Here is a 24513-nt window from a genome sequence, read left to right as displayed (position 1 = left end):
TGCTTCCTCCAAGTGGTGCTCAACATGGAGGAGGACTGATTCATCAGCTGAGGGAGGACGGTAGGTGGTAATCAGCAGGAGGTTTCCTTGCCCATGTTTGACCTGATGCCATGAGATCCGGAGTCAATGTTGAGGACTCCACTGTACCGCCACCTCTGGTGGGTCTGTCCTGCCGTTGGGGCAGGACATACTTAGGGATGGTGTTGGAAGAGTCTGGGACATTGGCTGAAAGGTATGATTCTGTGAGTATGGCTATGTCAGGCTGTTGCTTGACAAGTCTGTGGGACAGCTCTCCCAATTTTGGCACTAGTCCCCAGATGTTAGTGAGGAGGACTTTGCAGGGTCGACTGGGCTTGGTTTGCCTTTGTCGTGTCCAGTGCCTAGTGGTCCGTCTGGTTTTATTCTTATGATGACTTTTCATAGCGAGATTTTACAACTGAGTGGCTTGCTTGGCCATTTCAGAGGGCGATTAAGAATCAACCACATTGCTGTGGGTCTAGAGTCGCATATAGGCCAGACCGGGTAAGGACAGTAGGTTTCCTTCCCTAAAGGACATTCATGAACCAGATGGGTTTTTATGACAATCCGAACGTTTCAAGGCCACCATTACTGATATTCGTTTTTTTATTCCAGATTTTTATTTAATTAATTGAATTTAAATTCCCCAGCTACCATGGCGGGATTTGAACTCATGACTCCAGATTATTATAAACAATTTTACAACACCAAGTTATAGTCCAGCAATTTTATTTTAAATTCACAAGCTTTCGGAGGCTACCTCCTTCCTCAGGTGAACGATGTGGAAATGTGTCTAAATGCGCGATCTTCTTGGATATCCTTTCCACTGTGAGCCGACAGTTTGTGGTGTCGATGGTAGCCATGATGTGGAGATGCCGGTGATGGACTGGGGTTGACAATTGTAAACAATTTTACAACATCAAGTTATAGTCCAGCAATTTTATTTTAAATTCACAAGCTTTCGGAGGCTACCTCCTTCCTCAGGTGAACGATGTGGAACATCAAAAAATATACCCTCAATCCAAACCACCAAAATCAATGTGGTCATTCATCCCATTGCTGGTTATGAGACCTTGCTAAATGCAAAATGGCTACCACATACACCTACATAACAACAGTGACTACACTTCAAAATAATTCTTGTTTTGGAACATTGCTAAGAGGTGTGGTAAGGTGCTTTATAAATACAAGTACTTTATGCATCTCTGAAAACAAGAAGTCGAGGCATTGCTTAAGACCTTTAGCTGAACTCAGGCTTCAAATAATACAAAAAAGGATGAATTTGTGAGTGCCTGAATTGATGAATAATCATAATAATTTTAATGACAATACACAGAGTAGATTAGATAATAATGTTCTAGTTTGTGACAATAAGAGATAATTCCCATTAGGAATAGGAGACTAGGAATTAGCTTGAAATCTACTTTAATTGAAATCTTTAATTCCACATCGTTCACCTGAGGAAGGAGGTAGCCTCCGAAAGCTTGTGAATTTAAAATAAAATTGCTGGACTATAACTTGGTGTTGTAAAATTGTTTACAATTGTCAACCCCAGTCCATCACCGGCATCTCCACATCCAGATTATTAGTCTACGCCTCTGGATTATTAGTCCAATAACATAACCACTCTGCTACCGTACCCCCACTGGCAAGGCCTTGCCCTAGAAAAAAGGGCCAGAAACAGAGGACTTAAGAGGCATGCAGCTGCAAGACTGCCTCCAGGCCCAAAGATCTATTTGGAAGGCTGCAAAATAAGGTAGGACTCACCTTTTCAGGCCTCCCTTGCCTTGCTGCCTGGCCCCTTCAGATGTTCCGACCTGAGGGGATTCCCAGTGTAAGGCTTAACACCAGCATCTTCAGACACCCATAAAAATGGTAGATTTAGCTACTAATCTGAAAAATGATTTGTGGCAGATTTTCAGATTATTGTGCCTGGGCACATAGAAATGTCTAGGCTCAGAGCATAGATGAAAATCAGCCGGGACAGATCCACACCCATAAGAAAACCCACCCAATTTTTTGTCCGTTAATTTAAATCGAATGAAAATTGGTGGGCTCTGTTAATACATGTTAATATAAAAATAAATATTCAGAGACAGCTTTGTAATTTAAGTTAATGGAGCTACATGCTTTTAAAATTAAAGGTGAATCATATGTATCCTTATTCCTAGACATCTTGCTGTATGTAGAGTGCTATATAAATGCAGGTTGTTGTTATTAAGCTACTGTTTAAAATTCTCCAAATCTTATTCTAAAGAAATAAAATTCAGTGATGCAGCTGGTTCTGCCTTGCTCCACCTTTACTCTGGGCCATGCTCAGTGATAGACATGGTTGTGATCTAATTGCACCTGTCATCATACCATGTTACCAGGGAAATGAGCTCAGGCTTCTGCTGGATCATAAGCTGCATTCCGGCCACATATTAAATGGTGGTCCTTTATTTATTATAGTACTTCTTTTGTATAATTTCAACTGAAAGAATTACAGTGTTAGCTATTCTACAACTAATAGTGCAATGAAGACATTCAGCTCCTTTAAAAATGGATAATAATCTCAGCTTTCAAATACACATCACTTGACTCATAATGCAAATCAGCTACGTGGGATTCTGTCTGTACCAGTTAATACCAGGCAGCAGTAAGTACCAGATTTGCCTTTTATTGGAAACACATGTCCCAGTTGTATCCGTAGATAGAGAGTTTTAATCAAAGTTGATAAAATTACATTAAGATTTCAATTAAAGTAGATTTCAAGCTAATTCCTAGTCTCCTATTCCTAATGGGAATTATCTCTTATTGTCACAAACTAGAACATTATTATCTAATCTACTCTGTGTATTGTCATTAAAATTATTATGATTATTCATCAATTCAGGCACTCACAAATTCATCCTTTTGTTTTGTATTATTTGAAGCCTGAGTTCAGCTAAAGGTCTTAAGCAATGCCTCGACTTCTTGTTTTCAGAGATGCATAAAGTACTTGTATTTATAAAGCACCTTACCACACCTCTTAGTAATATTCCAAAACAAGAATTATTTTGAAGTGTAGTCACTGTTGTTATGTAGGTGGATGTGGTAGCCATTTTGCATTTAGCAAGGTCTCATAACCAGCAATGGAATGAATGACCACATTGATTTTGGTGGTTTGGATTGAGGGTATATTTTTTGATGTTCTGTGCTCATTGTAAAGGTGTTCAATTACTGCCGGGATAGGGTTAAAATTGGACAAGCAGGGATTGGGGCTACTCTGCACCCAAATTGGCCCGCCCAATATTTTCTGACTGGGCTGCACTGTCGTCATTGGAGGTTCTCATTAATTGTGAGTGAGCAAGAGCCTCATTAAACCTTTAAAATTGTTTAAATGGAGTAAGGTTTGTGATTTCCCATGGATTGCCAGGGAAATGTGCAGGCAACTCCAAAATATGGTTGCAATGGATGACCTTTCTGGCCTTTGAATTTTGTCTCCCTTAAAGTTGTGCTGTGCTGGCAAGGGTTGTTTCAGAGAAAATTATGTTTTTGAATTTTTGGGTTTTTCTTTGCATGCAGCGTTTAGAGCACTGGTTTAATGCTTTTTTTAAAAAATAAAAATTGACCCCCTTTTGGTTTGTGTGTTTTTTCACTTAACGCTTCAAAAAGCTTAAAATTCATTTTAAACAACCCATTCTGTACCATAGGCATTCCTCTGGAACTTCATCTTTCCCTAAGGAAATGTGCCAGGTAGTCAACAAATGTAGAAAAGTACAGAATTCTGATGACCCGGTGAACCCCCTAAGGTCTCGTGACCCCAGTTTGAAAACCTCTGGTTTAGAACCATCTCATTTTTCTAGTATTTCTCATGAAGAGTGGGTGGGGAAGCTGAACCATTAGCAAATGTTATTGTTCTTTTTTTCCAAAACAAGAATTTTGCTAAAATTTTAACCAATGTTCTCCTGTTGAGTAGAAATACTACAAAGGTAAGGCAGGGTGGTAATATAAACTGATAACTGGCAATTAAATGTGCACAGTTCAAACCGTCAGAGGATGGCATTATGTGAATAAAAAAAATCTATTTCTGCTCATCTCACTCATGCAAGCATTTGTCCAGTAGGCGGATAATTATGATTACATATCGATCTAATAAGCAATCCAACACAATCAGAGAAAACACACTAAAATGGATGTAAGAAACCATGACTATTGTTATAAAGGTTTTATGAATTTGAATTTTTATAATTACTAATAAAAATGTAATTAAATCCACTAATGTGACTTATATAAATGTACAATATACATTATTTCATCTGCTCCTTATATGATCTGCATAGCAATGGACAACTTGCAATGTGAACAGAATTCTTGATATTTATCTATGATTTCATAATGTTCTGTCTGCCTGGAAAAACACCCTTTCCAGATTGTTCAGAGGGAACACAACGATTTTATGATGTTACTTAGCAGCAAAATGCATTGTGCGAATCTCAGACTGTATTAAAAGTTTCATCAAGTTTCATACTTACTGCCAACAGTATTTGAGAGGAGCTGTGAATAACCTCGATATATTGGTAATCAATAATACAGCCCATCACAGAGATATAGGAATGGCCATCCAAACTTTTCACATAGGTGGTTGGCATCTCTCTTCTAACACAGCCTGGACCATGTTCACTCCACCAGGAATGGTGCACAGAAATATTAAATGTCAGTAGATCACTCTCCTGCACAAAAGCAAGCATATATTTAGATATTAAATACATTACAAAACTTGAATTATTGTAATAAACATTAACAACTATTTGGTTACGATCAGCACAAAATATATTGACAAATATTTCTACCCTTACTCTACATAATCCCCATTTATAAGGACAGCAGCAGATACCCCATCTATTTCCTTGCAGTCTCCAATGTCCTAACCACATACTCTACAAAGTGAGACAAACCTGATGAAAAAGTTGTGACTCCAACACTAATTAATCAGTAGATTATTAGCCTCTGCCCAGACTAAAACCCACAAGTGTGAAGCAAGCACCTTAATGTTCCTATTTTTTCCTTAATGATTGAGATTTATTTTCAAATTTCACAAAAGTAGTTGCAGATATTTCATATGTACAGCATGTGATTCAGAAAATACCAAATGCCTGTAAAATGTATTCTCTGAACCAGAAAATAAATACAAGGGTTAATAATCCTTACACAAACTACTTCTAACTGCATGACACTTCAGCATGTTAATTAGCTGATAATATTATTAATATTCATTGAGAACTTCAAAGCCATTTCAAGACCATTTAATCACTGAGTTTGAACACGTTCCATGTTCCTGCAATTAGCTGCAGTGACCACATAGATCAAAAGCAAAATACTGTGGATCCTGGAAATCTGAAATAAAAACAGAAAGTGCTGGAGTTAAACTCAGCAAGTCAGGCAGCATCTGTGGAGAAAGAAACAGAGTTAACATTTCAGGTCAAAGAACTTTCGTCAGAACTGGAAGATGTCAAAACAGTTAAAGTTTTTGAGCAAATACAGAGCCAGGGAAAGGGGGTGGGGAGGAAAGAACAAAAGGGAAGGTCTGTGATAGGGTAGAGGGCAGGAGTGATTAAATGACAAAAGGGATGATGGTGCAAGGCAAGGAAGGTGGTAATGAGACAGGTTAAGAAACAAAAGATTGATCAGGAATAGCTGTAAATGTCAGCAACAGAACTATTACCAGCAATAGCTGACCGAAAAAGTGGGAGCAGTGGTTCTGATCTGAAGTTATTGAAATCAGTGTTGATCCGGAAGGTTGTAAAGTGCCTAAACAAAAGATGAGATGCTGTTCCTCGAGCTTACATTGAGCATCATTGGAACAATGTAAGAGGCCGAAGACAGAGAGGTCAGAGTAGTAGTGGAAAGGGGAATTAAAATGGCAAGCGACCGGCAGATCAGGGTCACACTTGCGGACAGAGCAGCAGTGTTCAGCAAAGCAATCACTCAGTCTGCATTTGGTCTCCCCAATGAAGAGGAGACCGCATTGTGTGCAGCGGATGCAGTATACTAAATTGAAAGAAGTACAAGTAAACCGCTGTTTCACCTGGAAGGAGTGTTTGAGGCCCTAGATGGTGGGAAGGGAGGAGGTGACAGGGCAGGTGTTGCATCTCCTGCGCTCGCATGGGAAGGTGCCGTGGGGAGGAGAGTGGGGGTGATGGAAGAGTGGACTAGGGTGTCGCAGATGGATCGGTCCCTTCGGAATGCTGAAAGGGGAGGAGAGGGGAAGATGTGCTTTGTGGCGGGATCACGCTGGAGGTGGTGAAAATGGTGGAGGATGATACGTTGAATGTGGAGGCTGATGGGGTGGAAGGTGAGGACAAGGGGGACCCTATCATGGTTCTGGGAGGGAAGGGAAGGGGTGAGGGCAGAAGTGCGGGAAATAGGTTGAGGACCCGGTCAACTACAGTGGAGGGGAATCCTCAGTTGAGGAAAAAGGAAGACATATCGGAAGCACTGGTGTGGAACATGGAATCGTCAGAACAGATGCGACGGAGACGGAGAAACTGGGAGAAGGGAATGGAGTCCTTGCAGGAAGCGAGGTGGGAGGAAGTATGATCAAGGCAGCTGTGGGAGTCGGTGGGCTTATAATAGATATTGGTTGACAACCTATCCCCAGAAATGGAGATAGAGAAGTCGAGGAAGGGAAGAGTCGAAAATAGACCATGTGAAGGCGAGGGAAGGGTGGAAATTGGAAGCAAAGTTGATGAAATTTCTCAGTTCGGGGCGAGAGCAGGAAACGGCACCGATACAGTCAACGATATACTGGAAAAAGAGGTGAGGGAGGGAACCTGAGTAGAACTGGATCAAGGAATGTTCCACGTATCCCACAAAAAGGCAGGTATAGCTGGGAGCCATACGGGTTCCCATTGATTTGAATAACTTCAGATCATAACCACTGCTCCCATTTTTCTGGTCAGCTAGTGCTGGTAATGGTTCTGCTGCTGCCATTTACAGCTACTCCTGGTCAACCTTTTGTTTCTTAACCTGTCCCATTACCACCTTCCTTGCCTTGAACCATCATCCCTTTTGTCATTTAACCACTCCTGCCTTCTACCCTATCACAGACCTTCCCTTTTGTTCTTTCCTCCCTTCCCCTCCCTCCACCCCTTTCCCTGGCTCTGTTCTTGCTCAAAAACTTTAACTCTAACATCTTCCAGATCTGACGAAAGGTCTTCGACCTGAAACGTTAACTCTTTCTTTCTCCACAGATGCTGCCTGACTTGCTGAGCTTCTCCAGCATTTTCTGTGACCATATAGATCAAAGAAGGCTTTGAACACTTATTATGCAAATGGTATTTTTCATAATAAATCTAACAAAAAAAGTCTGAAAATGAGTGGCGGAAACTGGTACATTCCTACAACAAACCGCACAGGGAACAGGGCAGATCTAATACTGGTATCATTGATTATGTTATTGCTGTCAGCTGTGTTGCATAAACCTCCTACAGCATTTTCTAACAAGCACAACTCATTGCCTTAGTAATGATAATGCAGTCAGTTCATGCTGAGCAAATAACTCGTTTTCTACATTTACCAGAAGGATTCGCTTATTGAGTATTCAGAGTGAAACATTAACAAGAATTTTCAGTTACATGCTTTTAATTGCAATTCAATAGCATCTGAAACATAAAGTGCTTCATACTGTTATTATTTTTTAACTTGCTGTAATTTGGCAGAATGTTGAAATAACAAAGTCAATGTAACAGTCTTATATCGGCTTTAAACAAGGTAAAATATATATTCTGGCCAAAAGAAGTGTCCGCATAGTGGTAAATAGGTAAATTATTCAGTCAACAAGACTGAATATGATTGAATATTATATGATAATGTGAATAGAAGATGGTTTAGGATTTCTATTTATATTAACCGAGCAGAAATATTTATTTAAACGGAGCTGACAGTATCAAGGAAAAAGTGATGACTGAAAGGGTTAAAACAAAGACTTTTATTGTTTTCCCAGTTTTATCCCTCTTCTCCTGAAACTGTTTCAGGATATAATTCCACAGAAGGCATTCACAGTCCAGTACTTTACCCAAGCAAGGTGAATTAGAAACAATGGGGCATAGACTCTGGATTGTCACTGGGAGGACGGAGAGGAAGTTAGAAGGAATCTTTTCACACAGAGGGTTATTTTTTTTATTCGTTCATGGGATGTGGGCGTCACTGGCGAGGCCGGCATTTATTGCCCATCCCTAATTGCCCTCGAGAAGGTGGTGGTGAGCCGCCTTCTTGAACCGCTGCAGTCCGTGTGGTGAAGGTTCTCCCACAGTGCTGTAAGGAAGGGAGTTCCAGGATTTTGATCCAGCAACGATGAAGGAACGGCGATATATTTCCAAGTCTGGAAGGTGTGTGACTTGTAGGGGAAAGTGCAGGTGGTGTTGTTCCCATGTACCTGCTGCCCTTGTCCTTCTAAGTGATAGAGGTCGCAGGTTTGGGAGGTGCTGTCGAAGAAGCCTTGGCGAGTTGCTGCAGTGCATCCTGTGGATGGTACACACTGCAGACACTGTGCGCCAGTGGTGAAGGAAGTGAATGTTTAGGGTGGTGGATGGGTTGCCAATCAAGCGGGCTGCTTTGTCCTGGATGGTGTCAAGCTTCTTGAGTGTTGTTGGAGCTGCACTCATCCAGGCAAGTGGAGAGTATTCCATCACACTCCTGACTTGTGCCTTGTAGATGGTGGAAAGGCTTTGGGGAGTCAGGAGGTGAGTCACTCGCCGCAGAATACCCAGCCTCTGATCTGCTCTCGTAGCCACAGTATTTATATGGCTGGTCCAGTTAAGTTTCTGGTCAATGGTGACCCCCAGGATGTTGATGGTGGGGGATTCAGCGATGGTAATGCCGTTGAATGTCAAGGGGAGGTGGTTAGACTTTCTCTTGTTGGAGATGATCATTGCCTGGCACTTGTCTGGTGCGAATGTTACTTGCCACTTATCAGCCCAAGCCTGGATGTTGTTCAGGTCTTGCTGCATGTGGGCTAGGACTGCTTCATTATTTGAGGGGTTGCGAATGGAACTGACCACTGTGCAATCATCAGCGAACATCCCCATTTCTGACCTTATGATGGAGGGAAGGTCATTGATGAAGCAGCTGAAGATGGTTGGGCCTAGGACACTGTCCTGAGGAACTCCTGCAGCAATGTCCTGGGGCTGAGATGATTGGCCTCCAACAACCACTACCATCTTCCTTTGTACTAGGCATGACTCCAGCCACTGGAGAGTTTTCCCCCGATTCCCACTGACTTCAATTTTACTGGGCTCCTTGGTGCCACACTCGGTCAAATGCTGCCTTGATGTCAAGGGCAGTCACTCTCACCTCACCTCTGGAATTCAGATCTTTTGTCCATGTTTGGACCAAGGCTGTAATGAGGTCTGGAGCCGAGTGGTCATGGCGGAACCCAAACTGAGCATCGGTGAGCAGGTTATTGGTGAGTAAGTGCCGCTTGATAGCACTGTCGACGACACCTTCCATCACTTTGCTGATGATTGAGAGTAGACGGACGGGGCGGTAATTGGCCGGATTGGATTTGTCCTGCTTTTTGTGGACAGGACATACATGGGCAATTTTCCACATTGTCGGGTAGATGCCAGTGTTGTAGCTGTACTGGAACAGCTTGGCTAGAGGCGCAGCTAGTTCTGGAGCACAAGTCTTCAGCACTACAGCCGGGATGTTGTCGGGCCCCATAGCCTTTGCTGTATCCAGTGCACTCAGCCGTTTCTTGATATCACGTGGAGTGAATTGAATTGGCTGAAGACTGGCTTCTGTGATGGTGGGGATATCGGAAGGAGACCAAGATGGATCATCTACTCGGCATTTCTGGCTGAAGATGGTTGCAAACGCTTCAGCCTTGTCTTTTGCACTCACATGCTGAACTCTACCATCATTGAGGATGGGGATGTTTACAGAGCCTCCTCCTCCCGTTAGTTGTTTAATTGTCCACCACCATTCATGACTGGATGTGACAGGACTGCAGAGCTTTGATCTGATCCGTTGGTTGTGGAATTGCTTAGCTCTGTCTATAGCATGTTGCTTCCGCTGTTTAGCATGCATGTAGTCCTGAAGATGGAATACTATGCCAATAGTGGCTATTGAGCTAGAGACTATAATATCATTTAAAATGGAGTTGGAAAAGTATTTGAAAAGGAAGAATATAAATGGACATGAGAATAGGTAAGGAAATTGGATTATAGCAGATAGTTGAACAGTTGGTACCAGCAAAGGCACATGGGCTGAATGGCTGTCTCCTGTGCTGTAATTTCTACGGTTCTATGATTAATAACTCTCCAACCCTCAATCTCCAGACTCAACAGATATCAATCTAGATCCCTTTTAAAGGATGAATTCGAACTAACTTTCTTCTGAGAGTTTGTCTTAATCCATTAGCAATAAAACACTTGCTGGATTGTTGCATTTTAAATGGAGTTACACAAAAAATGATTGGTAGCATTCAATATTTGTCTAACAACCCAGAAACCCTTTTTGTCAAGTGTTATTCCCATAGGGTGACTACAACACAGTTTCATAGAAGATTTATGAAAACAGGTGACTGAGGGGGGGGATGGTGTTGATCGAAACATAATGTGATTTGCGTTTACACTGCAAAACTGATAATTCTAAGCTATGATTCTATGGAAGAAAAGTACATACATTCTGTAATTGGAATAACTCAGTGATAATTGCATCAGCTACTTCAATTCAGATGCACACACGCAGCAGCTGTGAACAACAAGAAGGCTTTGATTATTGCACAAGCTTTTTTGCCCAGTTGCACAGACCAAACTATTGATGCCTCCTCAGATTACAAACGATAGGGGAGATTTTGAGGCTTCTCGTCCGGCGCAAATCAGTCGGTAGCAGTCTGAAAATGGTGAGGGATGACCTGTCGTCCGATTCCTGCCATCATCATAAATATGGGTACGGTAGCATAGTGGTTATGTTACTGGACTAGAAATCCAGAGGCCTGGACTAAAATCCAGAGTCATGAGTTCAAATCCTGCCACGGCAGCTGGTGAATTTAAATTCAATTAATTAAATTAATTAAATAAAAAACTGAAATTAAAATACTAGTATCAGTAATGGTGGCCATAAAACTACCGGATTGTCGTAAAAACCCATCTGGTTCACTAATGTCCTTCAGGAAAGGAAAACTGCCGTCCTTACCTGGTCTGGCCTATATGTGACTCCAGACCCACAGCAATGTGGTTGATTCTTAATTGCCCTCTGAAATGGCCAAGCAAGCCACTCAGTTGTAAAATCATTCGTAAAAAAAAAAAAGTCCCAATAAGAATAAAACCGGACGGACCACCTGGCATCGGACCACTAGGCACCGGACACGACAAAGGCAAACCAAGCCCAGTCGACCCTGCAAAGTCCTCCTCACTAACATCTGGGGACTTGTGCCGAAATTAGGAGAGCTGTCCCACAGACTAGTCAAGCAACAGCCTGACATAGCCATACTCACAGAATCATACCTTTCAGCCAACGTCCCACACTCTTCAATCACCATCCCTGGGTATGTTCTGTCCCACCGGCAGGACAGACCCACCAGAGGTGGCGGTACAGTGATATACAGTCAGGAGGGAGTGGCCCTGGGAGTCCTTAACATTGACTCTGGACCCCATGAAATCTCATGGCATCAGGTCAAACATGGGCAAGGAAACCTCCTGCTGATTACCACCTACCGTCCTCCCTCAGCTGATGAATCAGTCCTCCTCCATGTTGAGCACCACTTGGAGGAAGCACTGAGGGTAGCAAGAGCACAAAATGTACTCTGGGTGGGGGACTTCAATGTCCATCACCAAGAGTGGCTCGGTAGCATCACTACTGACCGAGCTGGCCAAGTGCTGAAGGACATAGCTGCTAGACTGGGCCTGTGGCAGGTGGTGAGCGAACCAACACGAGGGAAAAACTTACTTGACCTCGTCCTCACCAATCTACCTGTCGCAAATGCATCTGTCCACGACAGTATTGGTAGGAGTGACCAACGCACAGTCCTCGTGGAGATGAAGTCCCGTCTTCGCACTGAGGACACCATCCAACGTGTTGTGTGGCACTACCACTGTGCTAAATGGGATAGATTCAGAACAGATCTAGCAGCTCAAAACTGGGCATCCATGAGGCGCTGTGGGCCATCAGCAGCAGCAGAATTGTATTCCAGCACAATCTGTAACCTCATGGCCCAGCATATTCCTCACTCTACCATTACCAACAAGCCAGGGGATCAATCCTGGCTCAATGAGGAGTGTAGAGGAGCAGCACCAGGCGTACCTAAAAATGAGGTGCCAACCTGATGAAGCTACAACTCAGGACTACATGCATGCTAAACAGCGGAAGCAACATGCTATTGACAGAGCTAAGCAATTCCACAACCAACGGATCAGATCAAAGCTCTGCAGTCCTGCCACATCCAGTCGTGAATGGTGGTGGACAATTAAACAACTAACGGGAGGAGGAGGCTCTGCAAACATCCCCATCCTCAATGATGGCGGAGTCCAGCATGTGAGTGCAAAAGACAAGGCTGAAGCGTTTGCAACCATCTTCAGCCAGAAGTGCCGAGTGGATGATCCATCTCGGCCTCCTCCCGATATCCCCACCATCACGGAAGCCAGTCTTCGGCCAATTCAATTCACTCCACGTGATATCAAGAAACAGCTGAGTGCACTGGATACAGCAAAGGCTGTGGGCCCCGACAACATCCCAGCTGTAGTGCTGAAGTCTTGTGCTCCAGAACTAGCTGCGCCTCTAGCCAAGCTGTTCCAGTTCAGCTACAACACTGGCATCCACCCGACAATGTGGAAAATTGCCCATGTATGTCCTGTCCACAAAAAGCAGAACAAATCCAATCTGGCCAATTACCGCCCCATCAGTCTACTCTCAATCATCAGGAAGGTGTCGTCAACAGTGCTATCAAGCGGCACTTACTCACCAATAACCTGCTCACCGATGCTCAGTTTGAGTTCCGCCAGGACCACTCGGATCCAGACCTCATTACAGCCTTGGTCCAAACATGAACAAAAGATCTGAATTCCAGAGGTGAGGTGAGAGTGACTGCCCTTGACATCAAGGCAGCATTTGACCGAGTGTGGCACCAAGGAGCCCAGTAAAATTGAAGTCAATGGGAATCAGGGAGAAAACTCTCCAGTGGCTGGAGTCATACCTAGCACAAAGGAAGGTGGTAGTGGTTGTTGGAGGCCAATCATCTCAGCCCTAGGACATTGCTGCAGGAGTTCCTCAGGGCAGTGTCCTAGGCCCAACCATCTTCAGCTGCTTCATCAATGACCTTCCCTCCATCATAAGGTCAGAAATGGGGATGTTCGCTGATGACTGCACAGTGTTCAGTTCCATTCGCAACCCCTCAGATAATGAAGCAGTCCGAGCCCGCATGCAGCAAGACCTGGACAACATCCAGGCTTGGGCTGATAAGTGGCAAGTAACATTCGCGCCAGATAAGTGCCAGGCAATGACTATCTCCAACAAGAGAGAGTCTAACCACCTCCCCTTGACATTCAACAGCATTACCATCGCTGAATCCCCCACCATCAACATCCTGGGGGTCACCATTGACCAGAAACTTAACTGGACCAGCCATATAAATACTGTGGCTACAAGAGCAGGTCAGAGGCTGGGTATTCTGCGGCGAGCGACTCACCTCCTGACTCTCCAAAGCCTTTCCACCATCTACAAGGCACAAGTCAGGAGTGTGATGGAATACTCTCCACTTGCTTGGATGAGTGCAGCTCCAACAACACTCAAGAAGCTCGACACCATCCAAGATAAAGCAGCCCGCATGATTGGCACCCCATCCACCACCCTAAACATTCACTCCCTTCACCACCGGCGCACTGTGGCTGCAGTGTGTACCATCCACAGGATGCACTGCAGCAACTCGCCAAGGCTTCTTCGACAGCACCTCCCAAACCTGCGACCTCTACCACCTAGAAGGACAAGACCAGCAGGCACATGGGAACAACACCACCTCCATGTTCCCCTCCAAGTCACACACCATCCCGACTTGGAAATATATCGCCGTTCCTTCATTGTCGCTGGGCCAAAATCCTGGAACTCCCTTCCTAACAGCACTGTGGGAGAACCGTCACCACACGGACTGCAGCGGTTCAAGAAGGCGGCTCACCACCACCTTCTCGAGGGCAATTAGGGATGGGCAATAAATGCTGGCCTCGCCAATGACGCCCACATCCCGTGAGCGAATAAAAAAAAACTGTGGCCACCGCATCTTCCTTGGGACTACCTTTGGATGGCTGGATCTCCCGCCTGAATAAAGCAGTAGGTCAGTTTAATATGCAAATCAGAGTCCTATGATATACATAGGACCCCGTTTACCATTATAGGACAGTACTAGGTGGAGCGTGTGGGCTCCTGTGGGCTCCACAAAACCAGCCTGGGTTCCTGCCACACCCCCTCCCCCCCCCCACCCCGAGATCGGCCACCCCAAGGACCTAAGTTCTTTTGGCCTGGAGGCCAGCTGAACCGCCCACTATTGCGACGGCCTGGAGCCAGTGTGCTGGAGTGCTTGTTTAATGCCAGTAGCCCACGGTCGAATGCGAATGAAGCTCGGTCTTCAAAATAAACTGGGTCTCCCGCCAGGACTATTGGACTAAGTCTGCAATGAGGGAAAATCTACCCCTATTTCTTTCCTGCCACCAAATGGCAATAACCTCTGACCAATCTTGTTTATCAGTACATTACACAAATATCTTTACATTATAATCTTTGGACTGTCTAATTTTCAGCTAGTGTCATTTGTACCAAGGGCTGATAGCAACTTTGACTATTTGTAGAGGTGAAATTCAGGGCTTTCAGTGCTAAGAAGTCTAATCCTACTCCCAATCCTACAAACTGACAATATTAGTTTATTAGTAGTGATAATATTGAGATCAGAAGGTGAAAGTTGAAGTCCTGGGCATGCAGAGAACTTATTTTTTGCTCCAGCAGTAAGCCCAAAAATATTTTTCTGCTATTGTGCAGTGAAAATTGCTCAAGTGTTTTTCCTGTCAAACATGAATCATTGCTCCTATTTATCATTTAAATATAATAGTTAGAATTCAGACAATGTTCCACAGTGAGAAGCACAGGCCAATATTTCTGGGAAATGTGCACAGTTTATCCCATGGGTGTGAATGATAATTTCATTTCTCAACTACGTGATAATTCACTGCAATAGAATTATAAATAATAGTGCACTCCAGTTAATTATCATCCAACAGTCTAATCAAAAAAAAATTCCAGAACACATTTAAAATTTAAAAGAAACTCCTTATGGTTTTGATGACAATGTGAATGAGGTAGCTGCTTCACAGGAGGGTTAAATTTATAATTACAAGCATTTGTTAATTTTGAAGCTACAGCTGTGTAGCAATTCACTGTCCTGGTCTCTCTATCAGGGACACTGAACTGCTTTTATGCTACACGAGATCCATTCTTGCACCATTGGTTCCCAATGCATTGATATTGTGAAACCTGAAGGTAAACCTGCTCGACTCACTAAGTCTGAAAATTTCACCTTCTGAAAAATAACTACAAAAATGGGCTAATACCGGGTCTTTCTTGACGATCAGGGACGGTAATGCTAACATAATGGGAGTATAATCGAGAGCATACTAAAACATGAAATATATAGACCTGAATAACTCTGGCCAACACCAAAAAGCATTGAGATATTCTAGGATACTGGTTTCAGATCCATGGTAGCAATGGTCATGTATGGGTTTAAGTTCTGAATCAGAAGCAAAACCCTTTTGATGAAATAAGAGAATTGAGGACGTTCCCAAGGTACTCTCCATTCATTGGAAGGCAAAAGGCAGAAAAGCTTTAGATATCATAAATGGGATGATTAAATTTACTCCCAATTCAAGACCTCCTGTAGGTAACAATGGACCTGAATCACTTCACATCTCAACACCATAAGGTGAACCTCTTCTACTTAACAGTTACAGGACTAAAACTTGGAGAGGTACCTGTCCTATTCAGGATCCAAACTATCAATTGCAAAAGATTGATTTTTGCTGGGTCCCAAAACTGTTCTCACTTTCAGTAACAAGGCTGCATCATGCCCAAGAGTTTGAGAGAATGTGGCTCTGAAAAGGAACAGCAGATCTGAAAATCGTCCCAATTTTACCTCCAGGCCAGATTGGGATGGGTGGGCAATAGTGTGTGTTATAAACTCAGCTGCTGCGTCAGATATGACGCAAGTGGCGGAAAACTGCGCGGCCCGGAGGTTCCCCACTGAGACCAGTTAATTGGCTGGTTTGGCTGCCATGGCCGTCCTGCGAGCTTTTGAGATCAAGAAGTGGGGGTTGGGGGTGAATGAGTCTGTGGCAGGGGAGGCCAAAGCTTTCCTTGTGGAACCCAGAGGAGTACTAATGCTCCTCCTGGCCCCACAAGGAAAGTAAATAAAAAGTTTTAAAACTTATTTTAAGGACCTCTTCTGGCCCAATCCTTTTCTTCGCTAGGCTGGCCTGGTGGGAAACTCACTGTGGCTTCCCGCTCAGGCCACCAAGATAAAACTGCAGGCGAGTCCCTATGACATCATCATAACCCAGCACGCATGTGTAAAAATGGACCTCCCGCCCCCCTCAGCTTTGGGTACTCAGTTGAAGCAGCTAAAATCCAAACCGGTCAGCGATTCCAGGGCAGGTAAGTAAGCTTGGTGATTTTAACTGTCCACCTGCCTGGTTTCTGTGAACCAGGTTTGGGTTAAAATCACCCCTTGGTGTTTGCAGTTGTACAAAAGTGTCATATTAAAATAAAAGACGTGATCAGATTTACATCGAGTTACAATTGAAACTACAACACAGTGACAGGCCATTCGGCCCAACTGGTCTTTTTTTTAAAATTCATTCATGGGATGTGGGCGTTGCTGGCAAGGCCAGCATTTATTGCCCATCCCTAATTGCCCTTGATAAGGTGATGGTGAGCCACCTTCTTGAACTGCTGCAGTCCGTGTGGTGAAGGTTCTCCCACAGTGCTGTTAGGTAGGGAGTTCCAGGATTTTGACCCAGCGACGATGAAGGAACGGCGATATATTTCCAAGTCAGGATGGTGTGTGACTTGGAGGGGAACGTGCAGGTGGTGGTGTTCCCATACGCCTGCTGCCCTTGTCCTTCTAGGTGGTAGAGGTCGTGGGTTTGGGAGGTGCTGTGAAAGAAGCCTTGGCGAGTTGCTGCAGTGCATCTTGTAGATGATACACACTGCAGTCACAGTGGAGGGAGTGAATTTTTAAGGTGGTGGATGGGATGCCAATCAAGCTGGCTGCTTTGTCCTGGATGGTGTCGAGCTTCTAGAGTGTTGTTGGAGCTGCACTCATCCAGGCAAGTGGAAAGTATTCCATCACACTCCTGACTTGTGCCTTGTAGATGGTGGAAAGGCTTTGGGGAGGCAGGAGGTGAGTCTCTCGCTGCAGAATACCCAGCCTCTGACCTGCTCTTGTAGCCACAGTATTTATGTGGCTGGTCCAATTAAGTTTCTGGTCAATAGTGACCCCCAGGATGTTGATGGTGGGCGATTTAGCGATGATAATGCCATTGACTATCAAGGGGGATGGTTACACTCTCTCTTGTTGGAGATGGTCATTGCCTGGTACTTGTCTGGCGTGAATGTTACTTGCCACTTAACAGCCCAAGCCTGGATGTTGTCCAGGTCTTGCTGCATGAGGGCGTGGACTGCTTCATTACCTAGGGAGTCCATGCCAGCGTTTATTCTCCACATGAGCCCTCTCACTCCCTACTTCATATAACCATATTAGGTTACTCTTCTATTCCTTTCTCCCTCATGTGCTTATCTAGCTTACCCTTAAATGCATCGATGTTATTTGCCTCAACTTGTGGTACTGTGTTCCACATTCTTACCACTCTTTGGGTAAAGATGTTTCTCCTGAATTCCCTATCGGATTTATTAGTGACTATCTTATCTTTATGACCTCTAGTTTTGGATTCCCCCCACAAGTGGAAACATTTTCTCTACATTTACCCTATCAATCTCTATCATTATCTTCAAGAGCTCTATCAGATCAGCCTTCGCTTTTTTAAGAGAAATGAATCCCAGCCTGTTCAGCCTTTCCTGATAAGGATATCCTCTCAGTTCTGGTATCATCCTTGTGAATCTTTTTTGCACCCTCTCCAATGCTTCTATATCCTTTCTATAATATGGAGACTAGAACGGTGCACAGTTCTGCAAGAGTGATCTAACCAAGGTTCTATATAAATTTAACATAACTTCTCTGCTTTTCAATTCTATCCAACTAGAAATGAACCCCAGTGCTTGGTTTGCTTTTTTTATGGTCTTATTAACCTCCATTGCTACTTTTAGTGATTTGTGTATCTGTACCCCTAGGTCCCTTTGCTCTTCTATCCCGTTTAGACTTTTATTATCCAAACAGTATGTGGCCTCCTTATTCTTCCTACCAAAATGCAACAACTCATACCTATCTCTTTCTTGAAATTCATTTGCCAATTACACATCCTTCTGCAAGTTTATTAATGCCCTCTTGCACTTTGACACATTCTTCCCTTGTATTAACTACACCCCCCAATTTGATGTCGTCAGCAAATTTTGAAATTGTACTTCCGATTCCCGAATCCAAATCATTAATATAAATTGTGAACAACAGTGGTCCCAGCACCGATCCCTGTGGAACACAACTCCCCACCTTTTGCCAGTCCAAGTAGCTACCCTTAACCTCTACTCTCTTTTCTGTTATGTAGTCAACTTGCTATCCATTCTGCTACCAGTCCCCTGACTCCACATGCTCTGACCTTAGCCTTGAGTTGACACTATGGTACCTTATCAAAGGCCTTTTGAAAAGCCAAATATATTACATCCACTACATTAACCTTGTCTACTCTTTCTGTTACTTCTTCAAAGAATTCATGGTCAGGCATGACTTTCCCTTCTGAAATCCATGTTGACTATTCTTTATTACATTTTCATTTTCTAGATGTTTTTCTATTACATCTATTACATCTTATATTCCATTATCTTTCCTACCACCCACATTAAGCTAACTGGTCTATAGTTCCCTGGACTTGTTCTATCTCCCTTTTTAAATATAGGAACAACATTAGCTGTCCACCAGTCCTCTGGCACTATTCCCTTTTCTAATGATTTTTTATATATACGTAATAGTGCCTCTGCTATCTCTTCCCTAACTTCTTTTAATATTCGCGGATGCAATCCATCCGGATCAGGGGTCTTATCCTCTCTAAGTTCGATTAGTTTATTATCTTCCCCCTTTCTGTCTGAAATATTTTTATATCTTTTTTGATCTCTTCTTCTAATGTCCTGCCCACCTTGTTAGTCTACCTGGTAAACACTGTAACAAAGTAACTATTTAATATTTCTGCCATTTTGCTGTCATTAACTGTGAGTTTATCTTGTGCAACCCTTTGTGACCCTATCCCTATCCTGATTTTTCTTTTGTTATTTATGTGTCTGTAGAATACTTTACTATTTCTTTTTATATTCCTTGATAATTTAATTTCATAGTTCCTCTTTGCTTTCCTTTTTTTTACATCTTTCCTAACCTCTTTGGATTCCCTTTTGTCATCCTCCCATTTACCGTCTATGTATTTAGAGTATGCTTTCTTCTTTTGTTTCAATTTTACCCTTATCTCTTTATTCATCCGTGGAAGGTTCATTGTTAGCTAGTTTGTTCTTGTTTTTTTAAGAGGAATATATTTCTCCTGAACTCTATTGATCACTGTTTTAAATATTTCCCACTGCTGTTCTATCTCTTTGTCAAAATTTTTTTCAGTTTACCTTCCCTAGTTCCAATCTCATCCCCTCAAAATTAGTTTTTCTCCAATCTTTTACTTTGAGAAAGACATAAGTAAGACACAGACCAATCATTATTCAAACCTTATTATGTTATGATCACTATTGTGTAGATGTTCTCCTACGCCTACTTCTCTTATCTGCTCTGGTTCATTTCCCATAACTAGATCCAAGTGATTCCTCTCTTGTTGGGCTTCTCATACTGGGTAAGAAAGGAGTCCTGCACACATGCAAAAGCTCAATTGGTATTTAATAAGAAATAAAAGCAAATTTGTTGTCTGCGGCACAGCTGCAATCCTTCGCAGTGTCTGTGCTTCATTCCTTAAATGCTCATTATGTTGCTCTTGAATCTCCCATCATACCATTTATTTTAAATGCTGGTGCAATTCGGCAGACCTAGACATTTTTTGCTGGATTAATGGATTGAGAGAAACAGAAAAAAAGATAGATGTGGTCAAATGACATTAAGAAATGAATAGCAATGAGGAAAGGAACAGAAATAAAAATGTCAAGTATCAAAAAGGTTTGAAATAATAGGAGAATACAACATCAATAAATGGAGAGAATAAAGAGAGGCAAGGACAGGATGAACTATAAAAGGAAGGAAAGGGGGAATTATAGGGGAGATAATAGCAAATGCAAAACAGAAATGGATTGGAAGAATTGAACCAAGAAATAGTAATAGGAAAGAGAACCTGACAGAAAGCAACAAAGAAAATGAAAAGAAATAGTGGGGAAAATGAAAATTGCAGAATGGATAAAGAAAAGAGTGAAGAAGCAAGAAAACAGAGCAAATATTAGTAAAAGTAGCAGGATAACAGAAAGATGGGGCAAAACCTCCCATTCGTAAAGTTCACGTACATATGTTTAATGCACTCCTACCATATTGCTGTGTACACTAGCATTAACCCGTTTAAGAAAGTTTATCAACAGAATAAAAACAGAATACAAAAGAGCATGTTAAATACTCTAGTAAAAAATAAATTAAAATAACTCTTCAGGGAGAAATTACAAGGATATAATCCAGCTCCAGGGATTTATATATCATGACATGTGAGACTGGATAGCTACATACTTGTTATTTTTACAACATATGCACATCTAAGGACTGAAACTTCCATATATTCCAAAAGATAAGAAGCTATGCATGACCTTCCTAGCCATTTATTAATTAAAATATTATAAGATTTTTTTGGATCAGAAGCCAGTGAGTGACAGCAGAACATTAGAATACATTAGGCATAGATTCAAAACATGAATGGATTTTGTAGTCACTATCTCAAAAACATTTTTTCAAAAGAACCACCACCCATCCAATGAGATATATAATGTCAGGTGAAGAGAGATCTCTCCAGGTTAAGTGTTTGATATTTAGATTTCCTCTTGTGCTATAGCATTGCAAGGAAAACAATGATTCGTAAAGATCCCACCTATATTATCCAATGAAAGGGCACATTAGAAACCAAGAAGCAAATACCAATGAAATGCATTAACAACAGGACCTAACCAAGGACGGATCTGTCAATCAAACTTTACACTTAGGCAGATAGAAATGACAGGAGCAAGAAAATGATTTGACAATAAATAATTCCTGTTAATGTCAATTTAGAAATACTAGACATTGTGTAGGGGATTGTTTTCCCACAACTTTATTAGTTCATTTTAGTGAAGGGAATAAAGCATGACAGACAATATAATGCAGTAAAGTAACGATGATGATGATAAATTAGGACTGAAATAAACTATTCTCAAATGTGCTTTGAGCTTACAACACACAGGGAAAAAAGTACTAGAGTCAAAATGAATGTCTTTTTGTGAGGGGGGCAAAGAGAATATTTTGTGCTGCACACAGGACTGCTGCTAGGCAACAATGCAGGCGCTTTCTCAGCATTCTGCAACATATCTGATTGGATAAAGCCGCCCATCCAACTTACAAAGAAGCTTAACTGCCTCTGTTGTTTTACTATTCCCATAAACTTAAAAGTAACTTTTGAAATACTGTACACTCTACCAGTTTATAAAAATACATTTTTATATGTGGTGTATAAAATAAATTCTTGGAAAATGCAGTCCCTCTTCTCTCTTGTGAGCATAACCTTATAATTCATTTATGACTTCTTCACTCATGAATTATTATATCAGGCATGCTCATGGAATTATAAATAGTATTTTCATGACTGCTTGTGGAGTATGCTCTGTTTAGCTTTATCTGTGATCTAAGACTTCTTGCTATGTAGACAACCAATGCAGTAGTTAGTGATATGGCTTCATTAATACAGGTTCATGGGAGGTACGCTGTAGAGTTTATTACTTGTAATCATCAAAGTGATAAGACAAAATGGATTTTAATTACTAGTGAGAGGGAATTTTCAATGGTGATTACTGTAAAACCTTGTTCATTGGCAATTCCAAATTCTAAAAGTTCTGTCTTGGGAACTTTTGCTTATTGGATTTGTGTTTCCCACAGTGAGATATAACTGTGTACAAATATTACAGCTTTTCTCAAAACAAAATCGGATTATATTTTGTTAAAAATCTGTTATGAATGTATGATTTAATGACAAACAGTCAGTTGTAAAGTCATGTGTCCTTGAATTATTAACAAAAATCATTTGGACTGAGCAGCTGGCAAGAAATATGATGAATAATTAGGTATAAGAGGGCATCTGTCAGTGTCTTTGGATAATCACTGAACAGATGGACGATTTTGATATCTTAGCGACTTCATATGGAGTGAGAACACCAAAGAGAAAATATGTGTGTTACAATCTGCGTCTGTACTTTGAAGAAATTTGCCATGGCTCTTGAGTTCTGCTTTGAACTGATTCTCTCCTCAATTATTTTGCTACTGCATCAGATCTATCTAATTGACATCATTCCACAGGACCCAAGTACATTTTTGTAGTTTACCTCTACATTCATACATGAAAATTAGTCTATTTCAATGATGTCAATAATGATGCCTTTAGGTTTGACGGTTGTATTACTATAGTTTTTTTAGAAAGCTATATAAGCCTGCAAATTATGGCTGCCAATATTAGCAGATGACCCCTTAATGTGAGAGGATGACATTCTTATTTTAGCAGCAGCGATAAACCATTTAAAACAAATGGAAGTTAAGATAACAGACAGAGAAATTTAAATTAACATGTTACATGTTCGTCCACTAATATCCAACAGTAATTTCTGGACTATTGTACAGGTACTGGATTGACAGTGTGTTATAGGAATCATTATTTTTGTTCTGATTTAAAATGTCAATTTAATGCATACATTTAAATATGAGAGATAAACATTAACCCTTACTATACCACAAAACAAGACAGACATTAATCCTGCCTGTGCCACAAGTTTTAGACATTAACCCCTATTGTGCTGCAAGTTAGATAAACATTAACCCTTACTTTGTTATAAATATAACATAAACAAACATTTACCTTTCTATAACAAAATATGTGAACAGAAATGAACATTAACCCTTACCATGCCATTTACAAATTAACTTTCTAGGTATGATCAGTTTCCATGGGGCTGCCAACAACTTTACCTATCTGCAAGCACATATGACCATATCAATCTTTACATTTTAGCATTGAATTGAATCAAATGCTGGAGATATACAGCAGTACTGTTGCTTAAAAGCAAGTGCAGAGCTCGACTCAAATTTTGACAGCCAGTAAAATTTCACCTGGTAGAAAAGACCAGGTGAGAGAGTCAATTGTTTTCCAACATTGGAAACTTAGCAACAGTCCAACAAAATCCTGCAAAACGCAAGACCGAAGCAGTGCAGGATTACCTCCTTGAAAAAGTCTCATACCAGATGTTCAACTGACAGCAGACCAGCTGCTGCTAAACTATGGTGCTTGTGTCACAATGTCAAAATCAGTTTACACATGTGCAGTATATTTGCCTACATAATAATTCATTGGATTTGAAGTGTTTTGGGAGATTCTGAGGATGTGATAAGGTGTTATATCACATTTTTTGAAGCTATTCCAACCTCCAGAGTAAACAATGGAAGGCAGGTAAGGATCAATGCAAGTAAGGAAGGCATAAGGGTTTTTTATTTAAGAATACAAAAGTTAAACTAGATCGTGTTAGATTAAATAAAAAAAGATAAAATAATAGAAAAAGAGAGAAAAGAAGAGTTTGCTAACAAAGATGAATCATATGTTAATGTTACAATTTTAATTAAGATTGTGTTAAGTAGCTTCAGGTTATCATTGAAATAATAATGCTTCTCCTGACATCTTCTTACTGAATTTAGTGTTTGTTTCAGCCTGACACTTTGTAAGCTAAAAACAAAATGATTGGCCAGGGACTTTATCATTTCCTTGAACCCACCAGCAGTTTTGGGTTAAACTATGTTAAATTTGATCAAAATTAATTTAAGATAATTTGTAAGGTATACATATAGATCAACTGGAAAACGTAACAAGAATCACTTAGTTGTTCAAACATAAACACGATTCAGAATGGTTCATCTTTGCAGAGAAGAAGCCGCCTTTGGAGTATCCAACTCAATATGAATAGTCTGAACGTGAATTTATATTGTTTTAATGATCTGTGAACATCCTCAAAAATGCTTCACAAGAACAGAAGGGCCATACAAACTTAGAAATTGCAGTTATTCTCCAATAATTGTCAGTTTGGCTCAGTTGGTAGCACTTCACCTCTGATTCAGACGGTTCTAGGATCACTCTAGTA

General features: G+C 41.6%; 1 protein-coding gene across 1 annotated transcript in view; it reads right to left on the bottom strand.

Annotated features, from left to right (window-relative positions):
• LOC137335445 (sodium/potassium-transporting ATPase subunit beta-1-interacting protein 3-like) overlaps positions 1–24513 on the bottom strand; it is a 153888-nt gene that overhangs the window by 30173 nt on the left and 99202 nt on the right. The window contains exon 4 of the mRNA XM_068000797.1: positions 4515–4712. Coding sequence (XP_067856898.1) covers positions 4515–4712 — 198 coding nt within the window. The remainder of the gene's footprint in view (positions 1–4514; positions 4713–24513) is intronic.

This window comes from Heptranchias perlo, chromosome 19 (genome assembly GCF_035084215.1).
Source record: "Heptranchias perlo isolate sHepPer1 chromosome 19, sHepPer1.hap1, whole genome shotgun sequence".
NCBI lineage: Eukaryota > Metazoa > Chordata > Chondrichthyes > Hexanchiformes > Hexanchidae > Heptranchias > Heptranchias perlo.
The sequence above is the reverse complement of the archived record's forward strand: the minus strand, read 5'-3'. Positions and strand labels throughout refer to the sequence as shown.